We start from the raw sequence: 25,708 nt of genomic DNA, 5'->3' as shown, positions 1-25,708 counted from the left end.
TAAAGATAATGACAATAAAGACCCATTGTCACTGGCACTGTTAGAAGTTCTTCATACATATTATCTCAATAAATCCTCAAAACACCCTTTGAGGTAGGTACTATCATTATTTCCATTTTACAAATAAAGGAAGTATGGTACAGAGATGTTAAGTAACTTGCCCAAGATCACACAGCTTTTTAGGTGGGGAATGTGACTTGAACCCAGTGAGTCTGGCTCTAGTCAGGGTTAGAGATAAGCCTGGGTACCAGTTGGAGTCCCACCACATTTGCTAGGTGATCTCACGCAGGCTATTCAACTTTTCTGAGCTGAAGTTTCCTCATCTATAAAATGGGAATAGCAATTCCTAGCCCACAGGTTTATGAGGAGTATGTAACAGGATTGTGTTTGTGAAGTGACTGGCACACTGTCCTCAGCATGGCAGGCATCTATCATCAATGGAATAGGACATTAAAACATATTTTTTCTAAGATACCACCTTTTGACTACCTTCCCCATCTGCCTCACTAACCCGTAAAGCATCACTATTGGAGAATGCAGCTATATGAGGTAGGACTGGGGGCTGCCAACCCTCCCTTTGCTCCACCCTGCTATGTCTCTAGAAGTAATAAAATGTCAACAGGTAAAGACATGGGAATAACAGCCTTCCAGGTCAGCTCGACAACATTTGTTGATTTTTTTTTTTTTTTTTTTTTGAGAAGGAATCTCACTCTTGTCATCCAGGCTGGAGTGCAGTGGCGCGATCTCAGCTCACTGCAACCTCCACCTCCCGGGTTCCAGCGATTCTCCTGCCCCAGCCTCCTGAGTAGTTGGGATTACAGGCACCCACCACCACGCCTGGCTAAATTTTATATTTTTAGTAGAGATGGCGTTTCACCATGTTGGCCAGGCTAGTCTCAAACTCCTGACCTCAGGTGATCCGCCTGCCTCAGCCTCCCAAAGTGCTGAGATTACAGGTGTGAGCCACCACGTTGGGCCCATTTGTTGATTTGTTGATGTAAATGTACCATGTACGAAGAACCTTATTAGGCACTGTGACACTAAACTCCTAAGACACAGCCCTGCCATCAAGGAGCTCACAGTCCTAGACAGGAGAAGAAAACACAAAAAATAAAATACCCAGTATGTAATCTGGGTAATGTGTTGTACAAAACAGTGCAGGAAAGGCAGTAGCTAAGTGTCTAAGCAATGAAACACACAGCCATGGTACATACATTGTGTACACTGCACACACCATTCGGCTACATGGGGTCCTGACCAGTCTGTGCTGTGCCTTGTGAAATTCTCTGAGTATCTATCTGTCTCTATGTCTTCAGCCTGAAGCTATAACACTGATATTTTGCTTTTGGTGATTCTCAAATGCTCAGCTATGATAGGGCTTACAATCACAGAGTCTTTGCAAAGTCAAGCCCCCATCTGATTTGAAGGTAACTGTTCTGGACATAGCCTAGCAAGTTCTTTATCTTGAGGGGTCCAGCATTACAAAACTTCCCAGTAGAAACCATGTTTAAATAAGTGTTAGCTGAGCATGGTGGCTCATGCCTGTACTCCTAGTAGTTTGGGAGGCCAAGGCGGGAGGATCACTTGAGGCCAGAAGTTTGAGACCAGCCCGAGCAACATAGCAAGACCCCATCTCTCCAAAAAAAAAAAATGTTTTAATCAACCAGGCATGGTGATGCACGCCTGTTGTCTTAGCTGCTCAGGAAGCTGAGGCAGGAGAATCACTTGAGCTCAAGAGTTCAAGGCTGCACTGAGCCATGATTACACCCATACACTCTAGCCTGGGTGATAGAGCAAGACTCTGTTTCAAAAAAAAAAAAAAAAGAAGTCTCAAATTAGATTTTTTTATGGTGAGAGAAATCTAAAACAGTCAATCATACTTCAGAAGAAGCCTGCATTAAGATATGATAGCAACAATTCTGTGTTTGTTTGTTTTAAGGAACAGAAAGCTGAAGGACTAGAGACAAACACTGAGGCTTCCTAAGATTAGTTATTAGACAAAAAGACAAGGACAAAAATAATTGTAATTTCCTATTTGTGCTTGAATTTTAGAAGTTAAAGAAACTTTGAGCCACTCAACCCTTTATAGTAGTCAGCTATTGACACAATAATGCTGTGTAACAGTAAATCACAAAAATCTCAGTGGCATCAGCAAGACACATTTATTTCTTGCTAACACATCTGTGAGGTCAACTGGAGTGTCTGCTCCATGTGTCACATCCTGGGACACATGGATGTCACTCAAGCCACCCCAGGAGCAGTGGCTACTCAGGGTATGCTCTTTTCATGGAGCAGGTGAACACACAAAACATCAAGACCAACCAGGCAAGTACATACATCAGATCCTCTGCTCACATCATATCCATCAGCATCCCATTAGCTAAAGCCAGTCACATGGCCAAGCCCATTGTCAAGAATTAGAAAAATACACATCACCAAAAAGTGTGGGTACATGACGCTACTGGAAAGGAGGGAAGAATGGGTACTAATAATTCAATCTACCACAGCTTTTAAACCATCCTGAAAGGTAGGCATTATTGGCTCCATTTTTTCTTGACAGTTAAGTAAATGGGGCCCTAAGAGTTTAAGTCATTCATCCAAGGGAGGACAGGTAGTATGCTGCTCCAGCAGAATTAGAATTCAAATCTTCTACCTTCTGGCCCACTGTGGTCTCTACAGGTATGTAGCCAGCTTACTAATACATAACTAACACACGTTGTTCATAATCACATCCCAGCCGGGCATGGTGGCTCACGCCTGTAATCCCAACACTTTGGGAGGCCAAGGAAGGAGGATCACTTGAGCCCAGGAGTTTAAGACTAGCCTGGGCAAGATAGCAAAACCCTATCTCTACAAAACATATAAAAAATTAGCCTGGTGCAGTGGTGAGTGCCTGTAGTCCCAGCTACTGGAGACTGGGGCCGAGGTGGGAGGATCGCTTGAGCTGGGGAGGCTGAGGCTACAGTGAGCCATGATCACTCACTCTAGCCTGAGTGACACAATGAGACCCTGTCTCAAAAATAATAATAATAATAATCACATCCCTTAATTATGCAGATACCAATTCCCTCCAACAGAGACCAGACCCAACACTGCCTCATTTGTTAGCACCATCACAGTGTTTAACATTTGTTTGGGACTTCTTCAATGTTTTTACAAGCTTTTTTTACTATTACTACACTAATAAATTATTTACGGTGGGAAATCTAAATCAGAAAGCTCTGGCTACTTGAAAACAAACTTTATTAAAAACATCTTCCCAGTCCAACATGTAGCCTCATAGGGCACACACAATTTCTTTGCCTGAGCCTTAAAGATTACACCGAGTCAATGGACGAGATGATATTGATGGCTGCAGAGAAAGGAGAACGGAAGAATCAAGTTTGAAGCTAATGCTTGAGTATGGGATTTTTACTCTGCTGCTGCAGTCCTCTGCAAACTAATTGCCAAATAGACCAGGCTGTAAAGCATCATAACTAGAGGTGACGAAGGGCAAGAAGCCACCCTCATGCCAGCAGCCTCCCGTATCCATTCATTTATTCACACAAATATTTGCTGAAGGCCTGCACTGGGCCTGGCAGGGTGCAGGGGCTGAAATGCCTCTGGAACAAGACAGACCAGCTCTCATGGAGTTCCCACTGCAGACAGGGGTAGATTGTTGTAACAACAACAAAAAGTAAAAGCAAACAGGGTAGTTTCAGATTGTACTGTAGCATTGGCCCTGGGTACATCATTTAACCCGTCTCTTAGAGGGTTCGGGTAGGATAGGGGCGCTGTTCTTTTTCTCCACTCCCAACCTGCGGGAACCAGATCCCAGGGCTTCCTCTCCTTCCCCTCCTTTGCTGCCCCAGGGGCAGGCCTGAAGGACTGGTTAGTGACAGCTAAGGGGCCTGGAGGGCTGGGAGGCTGTCCTTCCTCCCCGCTCCGACCCCCTCGCGCTAGGGCGGGGTTGGGGCAGTGAGCGAGGTCAGGAGGCTGCGCCCCCTACTTTCCGCCCGGCCGCGCGGTGCCGGCCCCAGCTCTGCGGACCGCCCGGGAGGCTGATCTGGCTGCGGAGGTCGATCCTGACAGCTCGGGGGCAGGAGGGGGCTGGCCCTGCTCCTCACGCCCACCCCGCAGGGACCCAGACGCCGCTCCGGCCCCCTCCCTGCACCCCGTCAGCCCGGGAGCTGCAGGAGACCCGGGCGCATCTTTCCGAGCGCCGGGCCTCGCTCTGGGACAACGGTGTCCTGGGGGCGGGGAGGGCGCGCGGAGGTGCCAGGGGCGGCGGGGGACCCGGCCTGGCAGCACCGCTTCAAGTTTCCACCGGCGCGGTTGTGCAACCGGGAGGGGAGCGTGAGCCGCAGGCGCCTCGGAAAACAAGCCGAGCCCATAAACAAAGCCACGTGGCCTCCGGGCCGGGGGGCCGGGCTAAGAGCAGGCGGCTCTTCCGGCAACAAAGAGCTGCGGCCGGCTGCGGGGATAAATACTGCGGCAGCTACTGCCGCGCAGCACTCCCGGAGCCTGCAGCGCTTGAGATCCTCTCCGCGCCCGCCGCCCCGCAGGGTGCCCCGCGCCGTTCCCGCCGCAAGGCCGCCCCCGTCGCGGGCCCCCGCACCCGGAGCATCCGCCCCGGGTGGGACGTCCCCGAGGCCACCAGGCCGGCCCCGTCTCCCCATCCGTCTAGTCCGCTCGCGGTGCCATGCCATTCCTCGGGCAGGACTGGCGGTCCCCCGGGCAGAGCTGGGTGAAGACGGCCGACGGCTGGAAGCGCTTCCTGGATGAGAAGAGCGGCAGTTTCGTGAGCGACCTCAGCAGGTGAGGGGACCCGCTACCAACTTCCAGCCCCCGCGAAACTGACCCGGGCTGGTCTGGGGGGCGCAGGGACGGCGAATGAGGGGCAGGCAGGGCTGGAGCGGGCTGAGGAGGGAGACCCTGACCCGGAGGGTGGGACTACGGGGCCCGATTTCTGCAGAGGTCTTCGGACCACCGGAGACAGGGAATTCGGTTTCTCTTATTGTTCAAGGTCAGTGTCTCCAAGTGGACACGACTCCTTACAGAACACCTGGTCCCTCTGAGAGTCTGATGACGTTCGCGGATCGTGTCCCCAAACGTTCGCTCAAACTTAATCACACAGCTTTAGTGGTCCCTGCTTTAAGGACACGGGAGTCGCGCACTTTGCCCGTGTGGGGGCGCGGGCGGGTGGGCTGAGCCCCTTCACCGCGGGGTGGCCCGGCTCCCAGCGCCCAAGCGCTGTGGACGCGACGGGTGACGGGATCCGACGCAGGTCCCGCCTGGAGCGCTTCCAGGCCCTGCCCAGGCACGGGCAACCACGAAGTGGCCGGGAGGATGAGTAACCAGGAAGGGACGGCCAGATGGTCCCTGGGGCAGCCGCTTACTGGGCGGACTTGCGAGCGGTGGAGGCTTGGGGCTGCAGAGGTGCAAAGGAGGGAAGCGGGCAGGGGATGAAACCCACAAGAGCTCTGCTTCTGGGAGGACAGGGCTCTTGCACCTGTTTCCTCGGTGGCCCTCTCGGTCGGTCTGCTTTGTATAGAGTGCACTCCGTTTCCAGGGGTGCCCGTCAGCTGCGAAAAGCCTGCCTGGCCCCGGTGAGCCTCTGGATTCGTGGCCTCACCTGAGCTCTGTGGTCTGGTGGGAAACCTGAGGTCCGCTGCGCTCCCTGTTCAGCTTGGCTAACGATGCCAGCGCCGGCTAGTACGCCAGGTAGCCTGGAATTTCTCAGCCCCTGACCTCGACAGTTGACTTTCAGAGACTCTCAGCATTTAGCCCGGTGAGGGGGGGCGATGAAAGTGATTCCAGAATGGACTGGTGCAGCCAGAGTCACCCTTGGGAGCCTTTTCCTGCCACCTTTGGTTAAAACCATGGGCCCCTGCACCCTTAAATTGACTTCAATGGAGAATTCTGTTTCTAGGCCAGGTTCCCGCTTACTGAGATTTACCAGTCGTTGCTTGGATGAAGCATTGGCAATAAATTTTGAGAAAACTATCAAGAAAATGTGGTTATTCTGGCAACTTGAACTCCCGTGCCTCCCATTTGTTTGTGATTTGTAATGCATCAAATTCCCATTGTCTCACAATGTAAAGAAAGACATTATTTAATTCTGGGGGTCTGTCCGGAGAGACTTGAGCGTATTAACCACCAGCATATAACCATTTATGTTGGAGTTACTTGGAGGCCGTCCCAGGGTAGTTTAGGGACCACCATAAGGAAATCTTATTTACGTAAAATCAGGTAATTTATCTATGGGAAAGTAAGACCAACTGCTATTGACAGACTATGTCTTTTATTGGCTGGAGTTACCAATTATGCCTAAATTATTCTCCCTCAACAAAATGGGAAACTTCCTTCCTTCCTCCTTGTTCCTAAGGACAATGGTCTAATACGTTGGTACTTTATTTCTGTATACAAGTTCAGGTTCTTTCTAGAAAAGTGCCGAAAGGGTCTGAAGAGTCATGTTACAGCCGCTCACCCAAATATAATTGCAGGATGCTCCTCAGTGGAGAACAGATGATTGAGTTCAGCAGAAGATTTAAAATGTAGGGTCGTATTAATACTCACCCTACTCGGGAGGCTGAGGTGGGAGGACGGCTTGTGCCCAGAAGTTCAAGGCTGCAGCGAGTCATGACCGTGCCACTGCACTCCAGCCTGGGCCACAGAGCGAGACCCTGTCTCTAAAAATAAATAAAAATTTAAAATTTGTTTTAAAATACCCTATACCGGCATCAGGAGAGAAACTGGTGTCACTCTCCTTTAGAAATAGTGGTATCTCTGTCTTCACAGTATGAAAGACCTGAAGATGGTCTTAACTTACCACAAAAGTTTAGACTGGGCTGGAATCAGGTGGTTTCCTGCACAGCCCCCCTCCCGTGTCCTGTTCATGAGCCCCTTTTTCTTCCCATTTCACACCTGAGCTGGAGCTGTCACATCCATCATCATTACCACAAATAGTCATTGATATACTGACCACCTGTGGTCCTTTGAGTCAGCGTTTAGGAATCATTTGGTAGCCTCCTAGCAAAGCAGCTGGCTGTTTGTTTGCAGGGTATTTTTTTTTTTTCCAGCAACTGTAAACAATCCCTTCCCTGCTTAGCATGAGAAGCCTGCAACTTCTTAAAAGCAGTTGGCCTTCTGTGGTCTGGGTTTGTCATCTCAAATATCCTCACTGTTTTTGGTCTTGGTGATGTTTCCCCGTGATGTCAGGTTTGGGCTGCGTGCCTGCCTGCACAGGTGAAGCTGAATGCCTCTCCTGTTATGAGAAAACAAAAGGCAGGCCCTTAAGCGGGGAGGGACCGTGAAACAGAGAACTACAGAGACATGGTAGACTGACTTCTCTAATTCCACAGACCATTCTGCAAACGGCCCAAACAAGAGCCCGGGATGAAGGATGCATTTGGTGGTTTTCAGCCTGGGGTTATTGTTTCGTGTTGACCAAGTCTTGTCCACACAGCACACCTATTCTGGACTCAGCTGGCCATCTTCTCTGTGGTCTAGGACTCCAACCTTCTCCAGTGTAGAATGTTACAAATCCGGTCCCAGCCATGTGTGCAGGAGTGAGATCATGGGAGGATTTAAGATAAGCTTAAAGCAGGACCCCTTCTCAAAAATGTTGAAATTATATAAAATAGAAGGGGAATGGCAAGTGTTAAATATGCTGGGGCAGATTGAAAATGCAAGGAAAGAGCTTGGCGTGAATTGGGATGATCCAAGAATGCTTCAAGGAAGTGGTGGTTCAGGCACCCGCACAGCCCTCCTCAGCAACCACCCCCTCACCGCCCACCCCCAGGATGAGTAACCTAAGCTGTCTGAGCCTCTGCCACTCTTTTCTAAGCCTACACTTCTGTCATTGAAGACTGACTCAAATGTTGCTTTACTGTATAGCTAAGGCTGGACCCGGAAGCAGGAAGTTTACCTTGGTGCCTGGATAAAAATAATAGTTAAGATTTTATGAGTGCTTACTGTGTGCAAGGCACTGTTCTATGAGCGTTATACACTAGGCTATTTGTTTCACCAGAGCATTCCGGGTGCTAGCCTTGTGAGTGTGGCGATCTAGAAATGCATCAGTAAATTGGTGTAGAAATCTCTACTGGCTTTAATCAGGCTATATAACTACAATTAAACCTCTGGAGGCACGTCACAGCTTCTTAAATGGTTTTTATTGCAAATGAAATGAGAAATAGGGCTTTATTTTTTTTTTCATTCCCTTCTTTATCTGCTGCCAAAACAGACTTATTTATGGTCTGATTTTGAATTTTTTCTACATTTTTAAAAAGTTGCCTTAAAGTATCTTGGTATGTGGTAATGTGGGGCTGTGGAGTGGATCTTTTTCTTATTCTAGGCCTGTGCCTATAAAAATCAAGATTAGTAAATAGTGACTACAAAATAGCGACTTGCTGGCTATTATTGAATTTAGTGAAGAAAGCAGCCTCGTTGAGATGGTTTTGCTTATTAAAAAAAAAAAAAAATCCTGTGCTCCAATTCCTAAATGGTGGTGGTTTTTCTTGTTAAAAATTTCAGTTGTGATTTTCCATTGGCTTTGCATTTTCTTGAAAAGGACACAATTGAACTCTCAAAATAGCCTCTAACTGAATATATTGTTGCTTAAAAGAAAACATATAAGTAGGCAACACAAATAAACCCCATAGCCCTTCTTTCCAGGCCCTTCCTCTGGAATCTAAAACCTAATACCAAGTGAAAATATAGGGTTTCTCTTTGGTTAAAACTTTTCTACATTCTACGGTGAGAGAACATCATCAATTATGTAAAATTCTTTCTAAACTAGCTTTTGAAATGAGTCACTCAGGCTTAAAGCAGGTTATTGTAGCTTCTGAGGAAAGTGAGTGCTCCAATTCCTTTAAAGAACGTTTTCAATTGGAAAAGAGTAAGATGAAATCTAAATATTTGAACTTGCTAAGTAATGATCACAATCTATGGCCCAGGCTCAGAAAATCTGCTACTGAACCTTAAATGTTGAGAATAAGACAACCTCATTTTATGATTCTCTACATGTGGAATTTATACTGTAGGTTTTTGTTGTTTGTGGGGGTTGTGTGTGTTCTTTCTAAGTAAGCCTTCATGTGGTATTTTTGCACACAAAATGTTCTAGCTTTGCTTTCTAAAGCTGTTCTCAGCTGTGGTACATCCTGGACCACTCAAATGACCTTCCATCGTTTGCTGTTTTTCTCAACGTTGATTGAAATGTCTTAAGTTAGCCTCAGGAATTCAGTTCTGTTCTTTGTTCTGTCCCTCTTTTCCTTCTGACCTTGGAGCAGATAATCAGCTGGTCAGTGATTCTGTACCCCTATAGTCATGCAAATAGACAGAAACACACTCATGTGTTATACAAAGCCTGGCCCAAAACACTCATCCTTGGCTTGCTTTTGAAGGTGCCTCTGAGAGGACATTTCTGCAGGACTCTATCTGAAACCTAAAAATATCCTGTTTCCCTGAATGAAAAGGAGAAGGCTATTGAGTTTAGTAGGAAACTCAATAAATGGTATTAAGCACGGCCTTATGAAGGAAGATTAACAAATGATTATTTATCATGTTTGTCCTTAAGAGTCCAGAAAAGCAACACTGAGTATATTGTTGGAGATGTCACATGTAAGCATATTAGCAAGATACTTATACTAACCGAAGTGCTACTTGAGAGACTATTGTATTAATAACAAAAAGATACTAGAAGTTGCTTCAAATCTTTTCTCTTCTACCATTTACACAATGCCAAGGAAATAGAGAAGTGCAGATGTACATAATTGTACCCAACAGATGTATATCCGAAAAAGATGTAAATCAAGTTACATTTTAAATTCAGCAGAGAAACTCAGAACATTAAAGGAGTATAAAATATCGGTGGTATAGCAAAAAAAAAAAAAAAAAAAACCCTAATTTATGTTTTACCAGTTGGCATTATAAATCCTGTTTTACATACTTTGTGGGGGTTGAGGGAGTTAGGGAACCTATCTTATCATACCTCAGTATTTCTCCTGCATTCCTTCTGTGGAAATTATTCAGAGATTTACTTTGAAGTTACATTGTATAGTAGAATAGTTCATTACCCCTCAAATGATTGCTCAGCCCACTGAGGCAAATAAGCATCTGGCCCGAGATGAGCCTGCCCATCCTTCAGTGACCTGTGAATTAGGCAGGTACATCCAAAGTCTGTTCAGCCCTTATAAATTTATCAATTATAAGTTTACCTTGTATAGTCAAGACCCAAGGTCTTCACCTCACAGCATGATGCCTAGTGTGTTTTAGTCAAGGCACTACATAAAACCTAAGCAACTGGCACTACACCCAAAGCATCTCCTAGAAATGGAGTTTATAAGTCAGATTTTTGTAAACATGATCGTGTTTTAAAGACATGTTAGAAGGATGCTACTTAAAAGCAGCTTAAGTATACTTTAAATGGATGAATTGTATGGTATGTGAAGTTTATCTCAATGAAACTTTTTTTTTTTTTCTAAAGAAGCAGCAGCAGCTTGGGGTAGATGCTTTTGCAAAATGAAGGCATTGTGTAGTACAGCGATACCAGTAATCACCCCTCCCCCCATTCGTCATTTTTGTTTAAAGTAATATGGTAGTACTCTGCATTGCTCTTAGTTGAAGAGTGGAGTGCTGTGTGTCAAATTACAATGCAAGGCACTGTTAGGGAATTCAAAAGAAGCAGAAGCTCCCATCCCTGCCTTCCCCACAGATGTGAACATGTTTCATCCTAAAGGAGAAGCCTGTGACTGTATAGACTTTTTTTTCTTTGAGTGATCATTTTATTGTTTTATTTTGTTTGAGAAGCCTGTATGTTTGTTTGTCTTATAACTCAGTGAGTTATTTATAGAAACAGCTCAGGTTCATGTATAGCTGTTACAGCTCATCCTCTTTGTCTTCTGTTATTCATAGTTACTGCAACAAGGAGGTATACAATAAGGAGAATCTTTTCAACAGCCTGAACTATGATGTTGCAGCCAAGAAGAGAAAGAAGGACATGCTGAATAGCAAAACCAAAACTCAGTGTAAGCCATTTGTTTTGAACTTCAGAAAAAAGCTGTTTGGAGATAGTTATGATTGGTTCTTGGATGAAAAAAAAATAACACCTCCCATGTCACACATCTGCCTCAGTGTTTTACTGTGTGTCACTGACAGAGGTTACTGAGATCTTAGCACTCAGAAACCTGGCTGTGCATTTTACAAGCAAGATTAACATGTTCTTTATAGTCTTGTTTGTAAGTCAGTTGCTAGTTGAGGGCCTTTTTTTCCTGCTAGTCATTTGTATTTGACATAGGTTATTTTACAGTGATGTGGTCAGCTGAATCAGTTCCAGTATGTACTTTTATTTTGAACTGTTTTGAGGCTTTGAAAACAGATTTTTCTCCCTCTTTCCTTGTATAAATCTTATTAACATTTCTAGATACTATATGTAAGTATCAGCAGAGAATATAAAGTGGTATTAATAGCAGGAATTACAGGTTATTTTATCTGGAATGCATGTTTTCCTCATGTTATCTGTTTGATTTTCATGGACTTATATAAGTTTCAGGTTTGGCATTTAAAATAAACTTGTACTTGAGTATTAGGGGTTTTTTTTTTTTTGGTGTTTTTTGTTTGTTTTTGTTTTTTGAGACAGAGTCTTGCTCTGTCACCCAGGCTGGAGTCAGTGGCATGATCTTAGCTCACTGCAACCTCCGCCTCTCGGGTTTAAGTGATTCTCATGCCTCAGCCTCCTGAGTAGCTGGGATTACAAGCACCTGCCACCATACCCGGCTAATTTTTGTGTTTTTAGTAGAGACAGGGTTTCGCCATGTTGCCCAGGCTGGTCTCAAACTCCAGGGCTCAAGCGATCTACCCCCCTCTGTTCACAGCACGTAACTCAGTCTGTCAAAGCCTAATTTCATTTTTGCGGGGGGACGGAGTCTCGCTCTGTCGCCCAGGCTGGAGTGCAGTGGCACAATCTTGGCTCACTGCAACCTCTGCCTCCAGGGTTCAAGTGATTCTCCTACCTCAGCCTCCCAAGTAGCTGGGATTACAGGTGCCCGCCACCATGCCTGGCTAATTTTTGAATTTTTAGAAGAGATGGGGTTTCACCATGTTGGCCAGGCTGGTCTCGAACTCCTGACCTCTAGTGTTCCGCCTGCCTCAACCTCCCACAGTGCTGGGATTTCAGGCATGAGCCACTGCATCTGGCCTGTAATTTCTTATGGCATAATGCTTTAGAAAAAAAAAAGAATAGTTTGGAGCTTTGGTATATGAAATCTGGCTCTCAAAGATTTAGAGTGCTTCAGACAAAGCAACTTATAGCTCCAGTATTTCTACACTGCAGAAATTAAGCACTTGAAACTTCAGTTGTCAGTAGAGTCCTTATCTTTTTTGTCAAAACTTTTAAAACTTTGGAATAAATGAAATGAAATGTCTTAAATCTTGAGCATGTTGTGGAAGTTAAAGCTGTGTATTCTTTTTGTCTCTGTAGATTTCCACCAAGAAAAATGGATCTATGTTCACAAAGGAAGTACTAAAGAGGTGAGCATCCCATTCATTTACTAAGTTATACTGAACCTTACCCTTCCTGATAGCGCAGGGAGGGATATGGTAGGGAGGGAAATTACTTCGGATCATGAGAGTCTTCTTGGATGTGGGACATGGCAGCTATTAGTCTATTATTTAGCCAACCATCAGAGTTTAGAACAGAGAGAGAAAGAAGCAAAAGTCACTAGGTGGACCCTCTAGTCGTTCAATGAGATTATGTATGTAAAAGTGCTTTATAAAGATTGACATGCCCATCTCAACCATATTATTATATTGTCCTGGGTTTTGCCTCAGGGCAAGGTCTCCCTTTTGTTCTAAGATCTCTTTGGACTTCAACTCAGTTAAATTTCAGTCCTGGAAGCGCTAATCACTAAATATAGTAGAAGTTTTCAGTGCCTGCTCAGTGTGATGTGGGAGGGGACAAGACATTATAATAACTACATTTGTATGGTACTTTATAAAGCCCTTTTATGTATATTTTCTCTCTGCACAGGCATTTGCTAAAATAACTAGGATACAGGCAATATGAAAGAATTTCTATGACTGTCAGGGACCTCAGTGAACATCTAGTCCCCTCTGTGATTTGAGGTCCAGAGGGGGGTCACTGATATTCCCAAGACCACCCAGATACTCAGAGCAGAGCTGGGACTTTATACTCCCAATTCCCTCTGTGTTCATAGGTTAAAAGATCAAAACTTCTTTTGCTTCCTCCCAAAACCTTATAAACACTTCTGATGATCACAGTGAGAAAAGCACTATTGGTATAAGGCAAGGTGGTGACACAGTTGGCGCAGGTAGGTCTAATTCTCCTCCCAGGAGTACGTTACAGTCACCAACCATCATGGCCTCCCATGTCCCGTATCCTGCTCCCAGTCTTTCCTGAATAAGCAATTACTTATGATTTTTCCAGACTAATATGTGGAAAAATTATAAGCAAGGTCCCAAATGGTACAAGTCACGAAAAGGGGGTGTTTGACATGTGAGGGGCTGACTGAGGCAGCTGCTGGCTGTGTTACCCATCTTGGTGGCTCTCAAGGGCTTGTGGGTACAGGAAAGAAGCCAGTGCCCCAGGTCACCTAAGACAGGCATCAAGCTCATTCAGCAAAATCCAGTTGGGTTGTTCTGACTGGCTCATTCTTACTTGGATGACCTCTGCATGGCAGGAGTAACTTCTGTGCCTTTGTTTTCATGTTCAGCGCCATGGATATTGCACCCTGGGGGAAGCTTTCAACAGACTGGACTTCTCAACTGCCATTCTGGATTCCAGAAGATTTAACTACGTGGTCCGGGTAAGTCTCAAGTGCCTAAAGGCTCATCCAGGCTCTTTCCCAAGTTGAATCATCTCTTTGGATTGTCTTGAAGTAGTTTCCCCAAAAAATTACTTTTTAGGACCCTAAGAATTTTGAGGCAAGCAGAAAACAGACCCCTCAATCTCCTTCTTCCCCAACGTACTTCAGGTTCTTAAGTGAGTCCTACTAGGATGTCCCTGAGATTGGCCAGGATGGGCAGGGGCCGCCATAATACCCCAGTGAGTCGGTTAAAGAGCCATTCTCTTCAAGTGAGATTTCACACCAAGCCCCTTCCGAGCCCACCCTGTGGATACATGGGAACATGTCACAGGCAACGCTGGCCCTGGCAACAGCCTTAGCAAGAGAGAATTCAGCAGGAAGCAAGCCCTAAAGCACTTTGGACTGTTTCAAAACCCTGCATCTCTGACTGTTCTCACTGTCTCCCTCTTGTCCTACTTCAGCTGACTCTGGGGGACCCCCAAGGCATTCTCAGATGAGGCCACAAAACGGGATGAGTTAAAGCACCTCCGTGTTTTGTGCCTGTGGTTCCCTTCCACCCCCATGTGATAACAGTATTCAGTCCCATGTCCACCTAAAGCTTAAAACTGCCTGTTTTGGCCGGCCGCGGTGGCTTACACCTGTAATCCCAGCACTTTGGGAGGCCAAAGCGGGCGGATCACCTGAGGTCAGGAGTTTGAGACCAGCCTGGACAACATGGTGAAATCCTGTCTCTACTAAAAATACAAGAAAATTAGCCGGGCGTGGTGGCAGTGCCTGTAATCCCAGCTACTTGAGAGGCTGAGGCAGGAGAATCGCTTGAACCCAGGAGGCAGACATTGCAGTGAGCTGAGATTGCACCATTGCACTCCAGCCTGGGCAACAGGAGTGAGACTCCATGTAAAAAAAAAAAAAAAAAAAAAAAATATCTGACTGGATCTGTTGCTTTCCATTTTAAACCGTATTTTGAGAAAAAAAAAAAAAAAAGGCTGGGTGCGTTGGCTCATGCCTGTAATCCTAGCACTTTGGGAGGCTAAGACAAGCAGATCATGAGGTCAGGAGTTCGAGCCCAGCCTGGCCAACATAGTGAAACCCCGTCTCTACTAAAAATACAAAAAAAAATTATCCAGGTGTGGTGGTGGGCGCCTGTAATCCCAGCTACTCGGGAGGCTGAGGCAGGAGAATCGCTTGAATCCAGAAGGCGGAGGTTGCAGTGAGCGAGATGGCGCCATTGCACTCCAGCCTGGGCGACAGTGCGAGACTCTGTCTCAAAAAAGAAAAAGTTAATGAGCAAAATATTAATGATGAAGGTAGTAAAGCAAGTCAGCTTAACCATGACTGTCACATTATTATTTCTAATTGGTTTATTATTTTGTTCCCCTTGCCTGCCCTCCAAAGCTCCCTTGTGTATTTTTGTCAGCAGTCAACCTGGGAGGTAGCAGCTGTTTGGGTTTTAGGCTTAGAAGTAGGAGGGAATTTTCCCCCTGTGGGTGTGGTTGGTTTGGTTTTTATTTTCTTTTTCCTGGGTTGTTGTGCTTCTCGGTGCCATGTCACTGAGTCAGATGATTGCAGAGGCTCAGCCAGGGTGATGACATTCAAGGCCCCTTGAGGCCTGGATCCTTCACCTGTCATCTGGGCAGATGCAGGCTTGGCTGTCCAAAGTGACCTGATAAAAACGCAGGCCTGCAAGAAGCAGGTTAGGAGCTGTGAGCTGAGCCTGTGACCACACGAGCAGATCTATTCACTCTTCGGCTAAGCTCTTCTTCCAATCCAAAAGGGATAAAAATAAGAGACCTTCTTGGGTGAAATGTTCATGCCATTCAGTGTGACTCTGCAAGTTCACGGAGGTCACCTAGTCCTCCTAGGGCCCACAGACTAGTCTAGGCTGGTTGGAAATGGGCCCAGGATGATCTGGAAACTTCCATTGCTAAGAATACAAATAGTTTCCATCTTCTAGGTATTAGAGGAAGACACTTAGATCTGATGTCTTATTACAAACTGATCTTCAAAATGGTCAGTTTTTAGATGGTCTTCCTTTCTACCTGCTTTTCCTTTTACAAGAAATAAAGCAAGGAACAAGCATCATGATAGTGAAAATCTATTTCATCAATATGTTCATTTTCACCTTTTATCTTTTCAATAACCCTTTAAAATATGGGTGCTTTTATTATCTCTCTTTAAACAAATGGCAGTACAGTAAGATAAAATGACTTGTCCATGATCACAGAGGGATGAAATCAAGACTTGAAATCTGGGCAGTCAGAGTCTACACTTTTAACTGCTACCATGAGTTCTCTGTGAGCAGAGGAGCTGAAGTAAAATAGCCTGAGGGCAGGTCCCAGCTCCACTGATTTCAAAGTGTCTCAGCCTCGCTAAGACGTGGTTTCCTTCTCAGTAAGAATGAGTTACCTCAACTTCCCGGGGTAGCTGGGGAAACTCAGTGATATAAACAGAAGCACTTTGGACACTAGAATCTATCTACTGTGCAAAGTCAGCCACTAATGTTTACTGTTACCCACTTACCAAAATTATTGATTTCCCCCTAAAACGCTTTTCAGTTGAGTTGATTAAAATGTTTTCTACTTTTAAAAAACTAATTGGTGAATCTGGCAATTGCTTAAGACTCAGCACAGAGAACACGTATCTAAGAGTATCTAATGGTAAAATACATCATGAGCACTTTGCTTTAAATAATCTTAGAGAAACTGCTGAATGCTTTCAAAGTTGTTAGGTTCAGAAATAGTGGAAAAATATTTCTATTTTGCAAAGAACAATTTTTCCCCATCACTATTAGAGACCTCTGTAATTTGAGGAATAATATGTTATTTTTATGAAGAACTTAAAACATTTTAATGATAGCCACTGTGTTTTGAGGTTTTCCTTCTTAGGAACTCAGTATACGTCTCATAGATTCTTATCCTTAAACCAACTCTGCAAAGTAGCTTGCCAGTATATTATCCCCATCGTACTACTTTGACCTAATGGTGTTTAAATGCTACAATGATTACTGGTTTTGCTAAGGAGCTAAACTGATTTTAAGGGCCATTTGGAAAAAAAACAAAACAAAACAAAACATTCAAAGCCTTGAGAGCCAAATACATTTTCTGAAAATCTGTTATGTTCATGCTGGTTGTCATCTTCCAAAAAAGAGACATGCAGAGGTAATAAAAGAGATGGCTAACACTGCTATCTCAAAATATTATCATTTTTATCACTCAGCATGAAAATTTCACGAATGTTTAGAGTCAGAAAATTTTTTACTATAACTTAGAAAGATGTTTATATAACATTTCTACATCATTTTCACTGGCTACAAGCTACATGCATTGGCCCTGCTCCCTCCCCTACACAGCCCCAATGACATAAAGACAGTTCTAGCTATGTGTTTGAAAGATTTCACATCTCTAGAAGCAGCAACTTACCTACTTGTGGAAGGACATTTAAAACATAGTTTACCCTATACCTCAAGACCAACACATTTTGGAAATTCCCTTGGGGAGCTGGAAGGATTCCAGAGGCCGAGCCAGTCAGACTGGAAGTTTGTAACCATGAGTAGGTGAGTGCTGACTAACCAGGCCACAGAGAGGTCAGAGGATCTAGTGAGTCTTGGGCATCAAGTCAACCAGGAGAAGGTTTCGGAGACCATCACCCACGTAATGGCTCTGCAGTGAGCCTGCTGTGACCCCAGTGGTTCTCAGCCCTGGCTGCACATTTAAATCACCTTCGAAGCTTGTTAGACTACAGAAGCCCACCTCTGGAGCTTCCGATTTAATTAGTTGAAGGTGGTACCCAGGCATTGCTACTTTTAAAATATCTGCCTGGTGATCCCAATCAGTTTTCAAGTTTACAGACCAGCTCAGAAACTACTTTGGAGCCCAGATATTATGTTTTGCATATTAATGAGAATTTTTAAACAAAGTGCACTGAGACATTAAACTCTAGATATGACTTCTGGGGCGTGTACTGTGGTCCATCAGGAATTTAGTGATGGAAAGAGGACAGCCCCTCCTATATTCCAGCTCAAAGTTCGAAGCTTCTTTTTTTGTAGTACCTTCTGCAAATCAATCATTTTACTTCTCTAAACTGTAAATCTAGGATAACCATACCTGTATTGAAGCATTTTTATGAGAATGAAAAAATAAAATGTAAAAATAAAGGCAGTGGGTGTGAAAGTGTTATATAAATTTCAAAATGCAATGTAACTTACTTTTCAGAAAGTTAAGTAGGATTTTAGCATATGCAACCATCTTTCCAGGGTGATTAAAACTTCAAGACTCAATTCATAGGCCAGATACAGTTGGGGACAGAGATTTGCCTATTTGCAATGGAACTTTTGAGGTCCTTAGAATGGTCGTACATTTTTAAAATCTTTATATTCTCCCCAGTGAGGCTCAGTGACAGAAAACACCAACATTTACCCAAACAACTGCCCTGTTCCCCTGGTCCTTAGTGAGTCCCTTGAGAAACTGCATTATTGGGATTAGATGGAATTAAGATAAAAACTGAGCAGTACCAATAAAAAATATGACTTTAAAAGGGCATGAAAGCAACCGTTATTTAGTATCTGTTATTGCTGAGTACAATGTAATACAGAGCTTGAACTTGAATTCAAACTTACACTCCTCCAAAACCTGTATTATTTTCTCCAGGCCCTGCCACTAGCCAGTGAGGGAAATAGATGAAATAGATCTGACTCTACCTTGAAGGTCTGCAGCAGGGGTCAGCAAACTTCTATCCCTCAGGTCAATAGCCTACCACCTGTTTTTGTATGGCCCATGAGCTAAGAATGATTTGTACGTTTTTCAATGTTTTAAAAAATTGAAAGGAGTATAATGTTTCATAACACATGGAAATTATGTGCAGCTCAAATTTCAGTATCCATAAATAAAGTTTTATTGGAACACAGCTACGCTCATTCATTAGGTATTGTCTATGGCTGTTTTTGTGCAAAATGGCAGAGTTGGGTTCAGAGTTGAGCAACAGAGAGCTTGTAGCCTGCAAGCCTAGAGTATTTACTATCTGGATTTCTACAGAAAAAAAAAATTATTGCCCCCTGCCATACAGTCTGACTGATAGCCTGAGAAGTATGCATTAAAAGAAGTTACCTACCTTGACACCATGAGAATGAATTTGAAAAGAACCAAGATGTGGTAGAGGCAGATAGGCTATGAAGTTTCAGAAGGGTAGCATCACTGTGGGCAGGATATTCAAGAAAGACTTCAAGGAAAAAGTGGGGTTTGAACTGGTCTTGAGTAGGAGTAGAACTCAGGGGAACTGGTTTGAGGCAGGCAGCTGTAAGGTCTGTTCAGAGATCAGTGAGCAGAACATTCAAGTATGGACAGAAGTAGCACAGTGTGCTTTAGAATATAGGATCATGGGCTGGGTGTGGTGGCTCATGTCTGTAATCCCAGCACTTTGGGAGGCTGAGGCAGGCAGATCACTTGAGGTCAGGAGCTCAAGACCAGCCTGTCCAACATGGTAAAACCCCATCTCTACTTAAAATACAAAAATTAGCCAGGTGTGGTGGCACACACCTGTTAATCCCAGCTACTCAGGACGCTGAGGCAGGAGAATCACTTGAACCCGGGAGGCAAAGGTTGCAGTGAGCCAAGATCGCGCCACTGTACTCCAGCCTGGGCGACAGAGGCTGTTGTTTTAGAAACTCTGTCTCAAAAAAAAAAAAGATCATCGAAGGGTGTTGCCACAAGCTGGTTATTATGATCTTGGTCAGGCTTCACTCGCCCATCTGTAAAATGGAAATGATGACAATAGCACCCTGCTCCTAGGTAAGATGAGGACTAAATCAGATAAGCAGTTTATGAGTGTTAGTCATGTGTGGTAAGAAGTTTATAAACACTAGTGATGATTGTTCATTTAAATATGGCTAGAAAAGGACATTGGACAGACTTGAGAAGAGGCTTTGAGTGTGAGGCTATATTATCTAGTACGCAGGAGGAAGCCACTGGAAAAAAACAAGAAACAGCACCTTGGCCAAGCAGTGTTTCAGAAAATCATGACTTCTAACAGGCTCTGGCATCCCCAGATGCCATCAACCAGCAAATTATAAATCTGTTACTTTGTGGTTTACGAATTCCATCTTTGTATATCTACTGTGCTTTGATAAGCACAGTCAAGCTGTACAGTAGGCAGATGTTGTTAACCCATTTTAGAGGTGAGGAAGCAGAGGCCAGGGAACTGGGTGATTTGCACAAGGTTGCCTGCCCAGGAAGGGATGTGGAATAAAGGCAGGACCTAAGCCTGGTTCTCCGACTCCTGCTCCAGTGCTCTCTCCTTTCGACTGCATTGCTGAGACGGCAAAATGCAAAATGGAGCCTGCCTTTTATCACCACTAAAATATTTGCACACATGCACACAGGCTATCACAGGAGAGGTTCTTAATGCCAGAATGACCTTTGATCTGATTACTCCTAGCTCTCTCTGTAGAATGAGAATAAGCCCAAGTCTACAGTAACTGTAGCTACCATTAACAGCCCAGAAAGGTCACGGAGAACTTGAGTACCAATTTTCTCACTGGAGTAAACTGACCCATATGTGCTAGTGGATCAAGAAGGACAAATAAAAGCTTGCAACCCCAGTTTCTTTGTCCCTCTGCAGCAGAGCATCACAACCTAAACTGATGCACATTCTTATTTTTTTTCTGCGTTACCACCCTAAGTGCATTTGAATGTTTCCAGCAAGTTACTGCATTCCTACCACCCCTGAAAGCATTTTCCAAAAACATGTTTTAGTTTAAGTTGACTGGCGGTTTGGCAAACAAAAGGCTGGAATATGGCACGATGACTCAAATTTAAACTCAATGCCTTAAATTAAGGGCATGCTGTTGCCAAGCCCCTGGTGGGCCTTGATGTGCATCAGCATCCTGGCCCCTTCACACAGGTTCCTCTGCCACAGTGACCTTGGATTCACTTGAGGCTGTACATGCAGAGGCCTCCCTCTGATGGAGGGTGGCCTCGGCCACCTGGGCTTTAAACTGGTGCTATCTGGGATGGAGAAAAGGCCAACCACTGCAGCAGCAATAAAGTCAAAAGAGCAGAGCCACGGGCCCATTTGAAAATGATGCACAGAGCCGGGCGTGGTGGCTCACACCTGTAATCCAAGCACTCTGGGAGGCCACGGCAGGCGGATCACCTAAGGTCAGGAGTTCGAGAACAGCCTGGTCAAGATGGTGAAACCCCGTCTCTACTAAAAATACAAAAATTAGCTGGGTTGATGGCACACTGCTGTAGTCCCAGCTACTCTGGAGGCTGAGGCATGAGAATCACTTGAACCCGGGAGCCAAGATCGTGCCACCATCCTGCAGCCTGGGTAACAGAGGGAGACTCTGTCTCAAAAAAAGATAAAAAGAAGAAAGAAATGATGCACAGAAGTGATTGTGATCCCACCCTTCTGAAACTTCATAGCCAACTGCCTCTACCACATCTTGGTACTGGGGTCATTAACTTTGAGGGTACAGGGTGGGTCCTTCAATGACTGGTTAAACTGTTAGTGATTTCACAGGAGGAAATCTGTATCTCTTGGAATTTCTGGCCTTGTTAGTCATTATTATTAGCATTCAGACAGGCAGATCCTGCAGTGTCTAGGTGCCCACAGAAGTGGGGGACACTCACAGACGGGGGGACATGGCCACAGAATTGGAGGGGGCTGTGTAGAAAAAGGAGGCCACCTGAAGAAGTGGGAGATGCCCACACCACCCTAGATGTAGTAGGGTATTTGAAGAAGTAGGAGGGTACCCACAGAAATTAGGGTTCCCATGGAAATGGGGGAAGACTAAGAGACTAGAGCATAGACTCCTAATAGTATAAAATAACTTAAGCATGCACTCTCAATTTATGCATATTCATAAATTCACTTATAACTCATATACCTCTAAAAGATGCCAGTAATGATGTCTACCCTGCAGTGTTGCTGTGAGAATGAAATTGAATTTCAACCTGGTAAATGCTGTAGAACCGCGCCTGGTACGTGGTAACATTCAAGGAGTGTAATGGTTGTTGCTGTTACTGTCATCATCAACTTTAGGGACCTTATTGTGGACATTAGAAAATACACAAAATCAGAGATTAAAGATGATATAAAATACTGAGATTTCTGTTTTATTATTTTTCTACCTGATTTTCTTTCCAGTACCACTTCAGAGACTGCTGGATCAAAAGTGTGCCCCTTTTGTATAATTTTTTTTCTTAATGACTCAGGATCTAAACCTATACCACCAGCATCCCAGCAGTGTTTTCTTTCTTTTTTTGTTTTTTTTTGTTGTTGTTGTTTTTGTTTGTTTGTTTTGTTTTGAGACGGAGTCTCACTCTGTCACCAGGCTGGAGTGCAGTGCTGCGATCTTGGCTCACTGCAACCTCTGCCTCCCGGGTTCAAGCGATTCTCCTGCCTCAGCCTCCTGAGTAGCTGGGATTACAGGTGCCCGCCACCATGCCTGGCTAATTTATGTATTTTTAGTAGAGACAGGGTTTCACCATGTTGGCCAGGATGGTCTCTATCTCTTGACCTTGTAATCCACCTGTCTTGGCCTCCGAAAGTGCTGAGATTACAGGCATGAGCCACCGCACCTGGTCAATGTTTTCTATTAAAATTCTACCTAAGCATCTAGGCTCTGTTGGGGGCTTATCATACCTTGGGATGTGCCAAATTGGGCAGGTGAGCTGGGTTTTCAGTGCCAGTCCCACAGACCTTTTCTCATCCAAGGAGGGATGCTCCCAAGAGTATTTATACTGTGCTCTGAGTATCTGGGACCCAGAATCTGAAGGCCTCATGAGTCCACTACAGGAAGAGGTCTCTGATGGCAAGGAGTGGGAATTGACGGCATCCTCCTGCTAGGTCTCCACATGCGGCAAATTGCTTTAAATGAATGCTTTTGAGCCCCTGAATGGGTATTTCTATTTCGGGCCCAAGCACCTAGTGTTGCCATAGCCACTTGAGAATCGTGTCAGACCTAGCCCCTGCTTGTCAGGTACTTTTGGGCTACTCTGGGGGACAAAGTATAACTATTCAAATGGCAAGTTGAATTAGTACAGTCTAGGAGCCTTGGAGATGGCTTCTTGAAAGAGGTAGAACCTGAAATTCTCCTTCCTTGAGGGACGGCCAGGATTTGGCCAGATGGAAAGGCAAGTGGAAGGCTTTGCAGGGACAAGCAATGTAAGCAGAACCTAGAAATGGGAAGGAACAAAAGTGAAGGGGAATGATTGTGGGTCAGGGGCCAATGGCGATGTGACATTCAGCCTATAGAACCATAGGGCAGAGGTGACAGTTGCTGGAATAGATGGGAGCTCAGTTTAAGGAAGATCGCCAAGCCAGACATCGCTGATCACATGGATGTAATGGGGAATAAACTGCCATTGTCAACTCAAAAGTAACCAGGGCCAGGTGTGGTGGCTCACACCTGTAATCCCAACACTTTGGGAGGCCGAGGCAGGTGGATCACTTGAGGTGAGGAGTTTGAGACCAGTCTGGCCAACATGGTGAAACCCCATCTCTATTAAAAATACAAAAATCAGCCGGACATGGTGGCAGGCACTTGTAGTCCCAGCTACTCAGAAGGCTGAGGCAGGAGAATCATTTGAACCCGAAAGGCAGAGGTTGCAGTGAGCCAGCTCACACTACTGCACTCCAGCCTGGGCAGCAGAGTGAGACTCCATCTCAAAAAAAAAAAAAAAAGGTAACCAGGATGGGTAAAAGATGAAGAGGCAAGTCTGTCTCTGCTGAGAATACAATTAATGCGTGTAAACTTGGCTCTCCTTATTATTTTAACTCCCTCTGTTAAAAGAGAGCTGTTTTACTTGCAAATAATATTTATCCAATCTTGACATGCCTGCAGATTATTAATGTCGCTGAAATTTTTTTCTCTTTCAACCTGTCAGTGTTCAAGCTCAAAGTCAGAACAAAACTTTCCAGGTTTTTTATCTGTGTTATTCATTGAGTAAATAAGGGTCTTGGAAGTACCCAGCACTCAGAGCAGAGAGAGACACTGCCTAGTCTAACTAAAGGTTTATTATAGAAGACACAACCTTCCTGTAGATGGGCACCCAACTTGGGTATTGAGCATGTGAGGCATGGCAAGGCTGCTTGAGGCTGGGACTCTTTTCTGCCTTTGATAACTCTGGCAGATTTTCCAATCAGACACATACTTCATACTGTAACACCCCACTGTTATACGAGATAAGGAATTTGGGGATAAATTGTGTTCTTATTCTTAACAATTCTGTATGAGAATGATAGAGCATGCTTAGGCAACAGCCTTGTGGTTTTGTCCTTTTAAACTAACAGGTAGAGGAAGCTGCTATTTTTGTTGATGCTTCTGAAAGCCCAAGTGTTTACTGTCCCTCCAGATCTCAGGCTGCTTGCCCTTCTGGAAAGTGTTTGAGATATGTTTGCATTATAAGTAATTTACTCCTAGGCCCCTGCCACTCCTGGGGCATCAGTCTGGAACCAGTCTCCATATAGATACCAGCCTGACCAGCCAGATGGTCCGCCATTGACCTTGATGTGTCATTTGGCCATCATGAGCTGCCTCATCTATAGCAGGAGGAAATTTGGGTAAACTGTTTCCTGAGTCCCTTCCAGCTACAACACTCTTTGATTCAAAAAGACAAATGTATGTTTTAAAAAACACTATTTGTTGAGTGCTTACCATGTGCCAAGCTGGGGGTAGAGTGGGAAACAGGACAACACTTGCTGTCTTGAGGGTTCCATCCTAATTAGCCTATCAGCAAGTAAGTGAACAAGACCAATTCAGATATGCATAAATGCAACAATGAAGAACAATGAAACCATAGTAAGGTGAAGATGGCAACAGGGAGGTTTTTGCATAAGATGGCCAGGGAAGGGCCCTCTGAGCCCGGGGCAGGCCACGTTTGAACTGAGACCTGAGGGATGGGATGGAGCCGAGCATGTAAAGATGTGGCAGAGGCAAAGGCCCAGAGGTGAGAATAAGCTTGACCTATTCGAGAGACGAATAACCTGTGTAGCCGGAGCAGAGTGAATTTGTGCAAAACTAGGCTGGAAAAGGGGTAGAAACCAGATCAGGGAGAACCTTGCCAGTCATGGTAAGGAGCTTGAGTTCTTTCCTAAGCGCAAGGAGAAGCCATTTGAGGATTTTAAGCAAAGAAGTAACGTGAACTGATGGATTTTTAAAACTATGAATGCTATGCTAAAATAAACTGTAGGGAAGAAGACGTAAGAAGCCTGCTCTTGACACGACTGCAGTGAGATAAGAGGGAAATCTCTCTTCTGCCCATTCATCTTGCACACACCACTTCAAACTTTGGTTGATATCCGCTCTGAGATTTGCTATACGATATTGCTTGCAACTAGATTTGTCTCCTATTCGTTGCCTCCAGAACTAGCATGAGCCAAAGCTGAAGGGCAGGATGTGGTTTCAGCATGCGGTGACCACCATCCCTCCCTCCAGTAGCTCAGAGCCATTCCTGGTACTGCACGGCTCGTCACTGCAGATCATGCCGGATGCCCAGAGTGCCCACGCGATAATGACACCACGGAATTCCAGAGGAGCCGAGAAGCCTCCTCCTCCTTCCCCTTCCCTCCCCCTGCCTCTCTTTAAACATAGCCACAAATTACTGGCACCTGGGCTAAAATTTGCCCAGTCAAAAACAAGCAGCCACTTCCAAACAAGACATTTTCCTCTGTTCTTTTTTTCTCTTGTGGCTAGGGGCAAAGAATCCAATTGGCTAAGTCATCCTGGTACACAGATTGCTAGATACAAACCTACTTTCCTAGGCACGCAGCTCTCTTAACACAAATAAAATTGATAAATTTGGGCTGTGCGCGATGGCTTACGCCTGTAATCCCAACACTTTCGGAGGCCAAGGCAGGCGGATCACCTGAGGTCAGGAGCTCAGGACCAACCTGGCCAACATGGTGAA

The 25,708-nt window shown here is 44.8% G+C and overlaps 1 protein-coding gene across 1 annotated transcript in view; it reads left to right on the top strand.

The window, feature by feature from the left end:
- Positions 1–4,242: 4,242 nt before the first annotated feature.
- The window catches only part of FBXO32 (F-box protein 32), a 38,314-nt gene continuing 16,848 nt past the window's right edge, over positions 4,243–25,708 (top strand). Inside the window, exons 1-4 of the mRNA XM_004047491.5 lie at positions 4,243–4,797; positions 10,894–11,006; positions 12,458–12,507; positions 13,710–13,802. Of these exons, the coding sequence (XP_004047539.1) occupies positions 4,682–4,797; positions 10,894–11,006; positions 12,458–12,507; positions 13,710–13,802 (372 nt within the window). The 5' untranslated portion in view covers positions 4,243–4,681. The remainder of the gene's footprint in view (positions 4,798–10,893; positions 11,007–12,457; positions 12,508–13,709; positions 13,803–25,708) is intronic.

The sequence above is a fragment of the Gorilla gorilla genome, chromosome 7 (genome assembly GCF_029281585.2).
Source record: "Gorilla gorilla gorilla isolate KB3781 chromosome 7, NHGRI_mGorGor1-v2.1_pri, whole genome shotgun sequence".
Lineage (NCBI taxonomy): Eukaryota > Metazoa > Chordata > Mammalia > Primates > Hominidae > Gorilla > Gorilla gorilla.
This window is presented reverse-complemented; position numbering and strand designations above follow the sequence as displayed.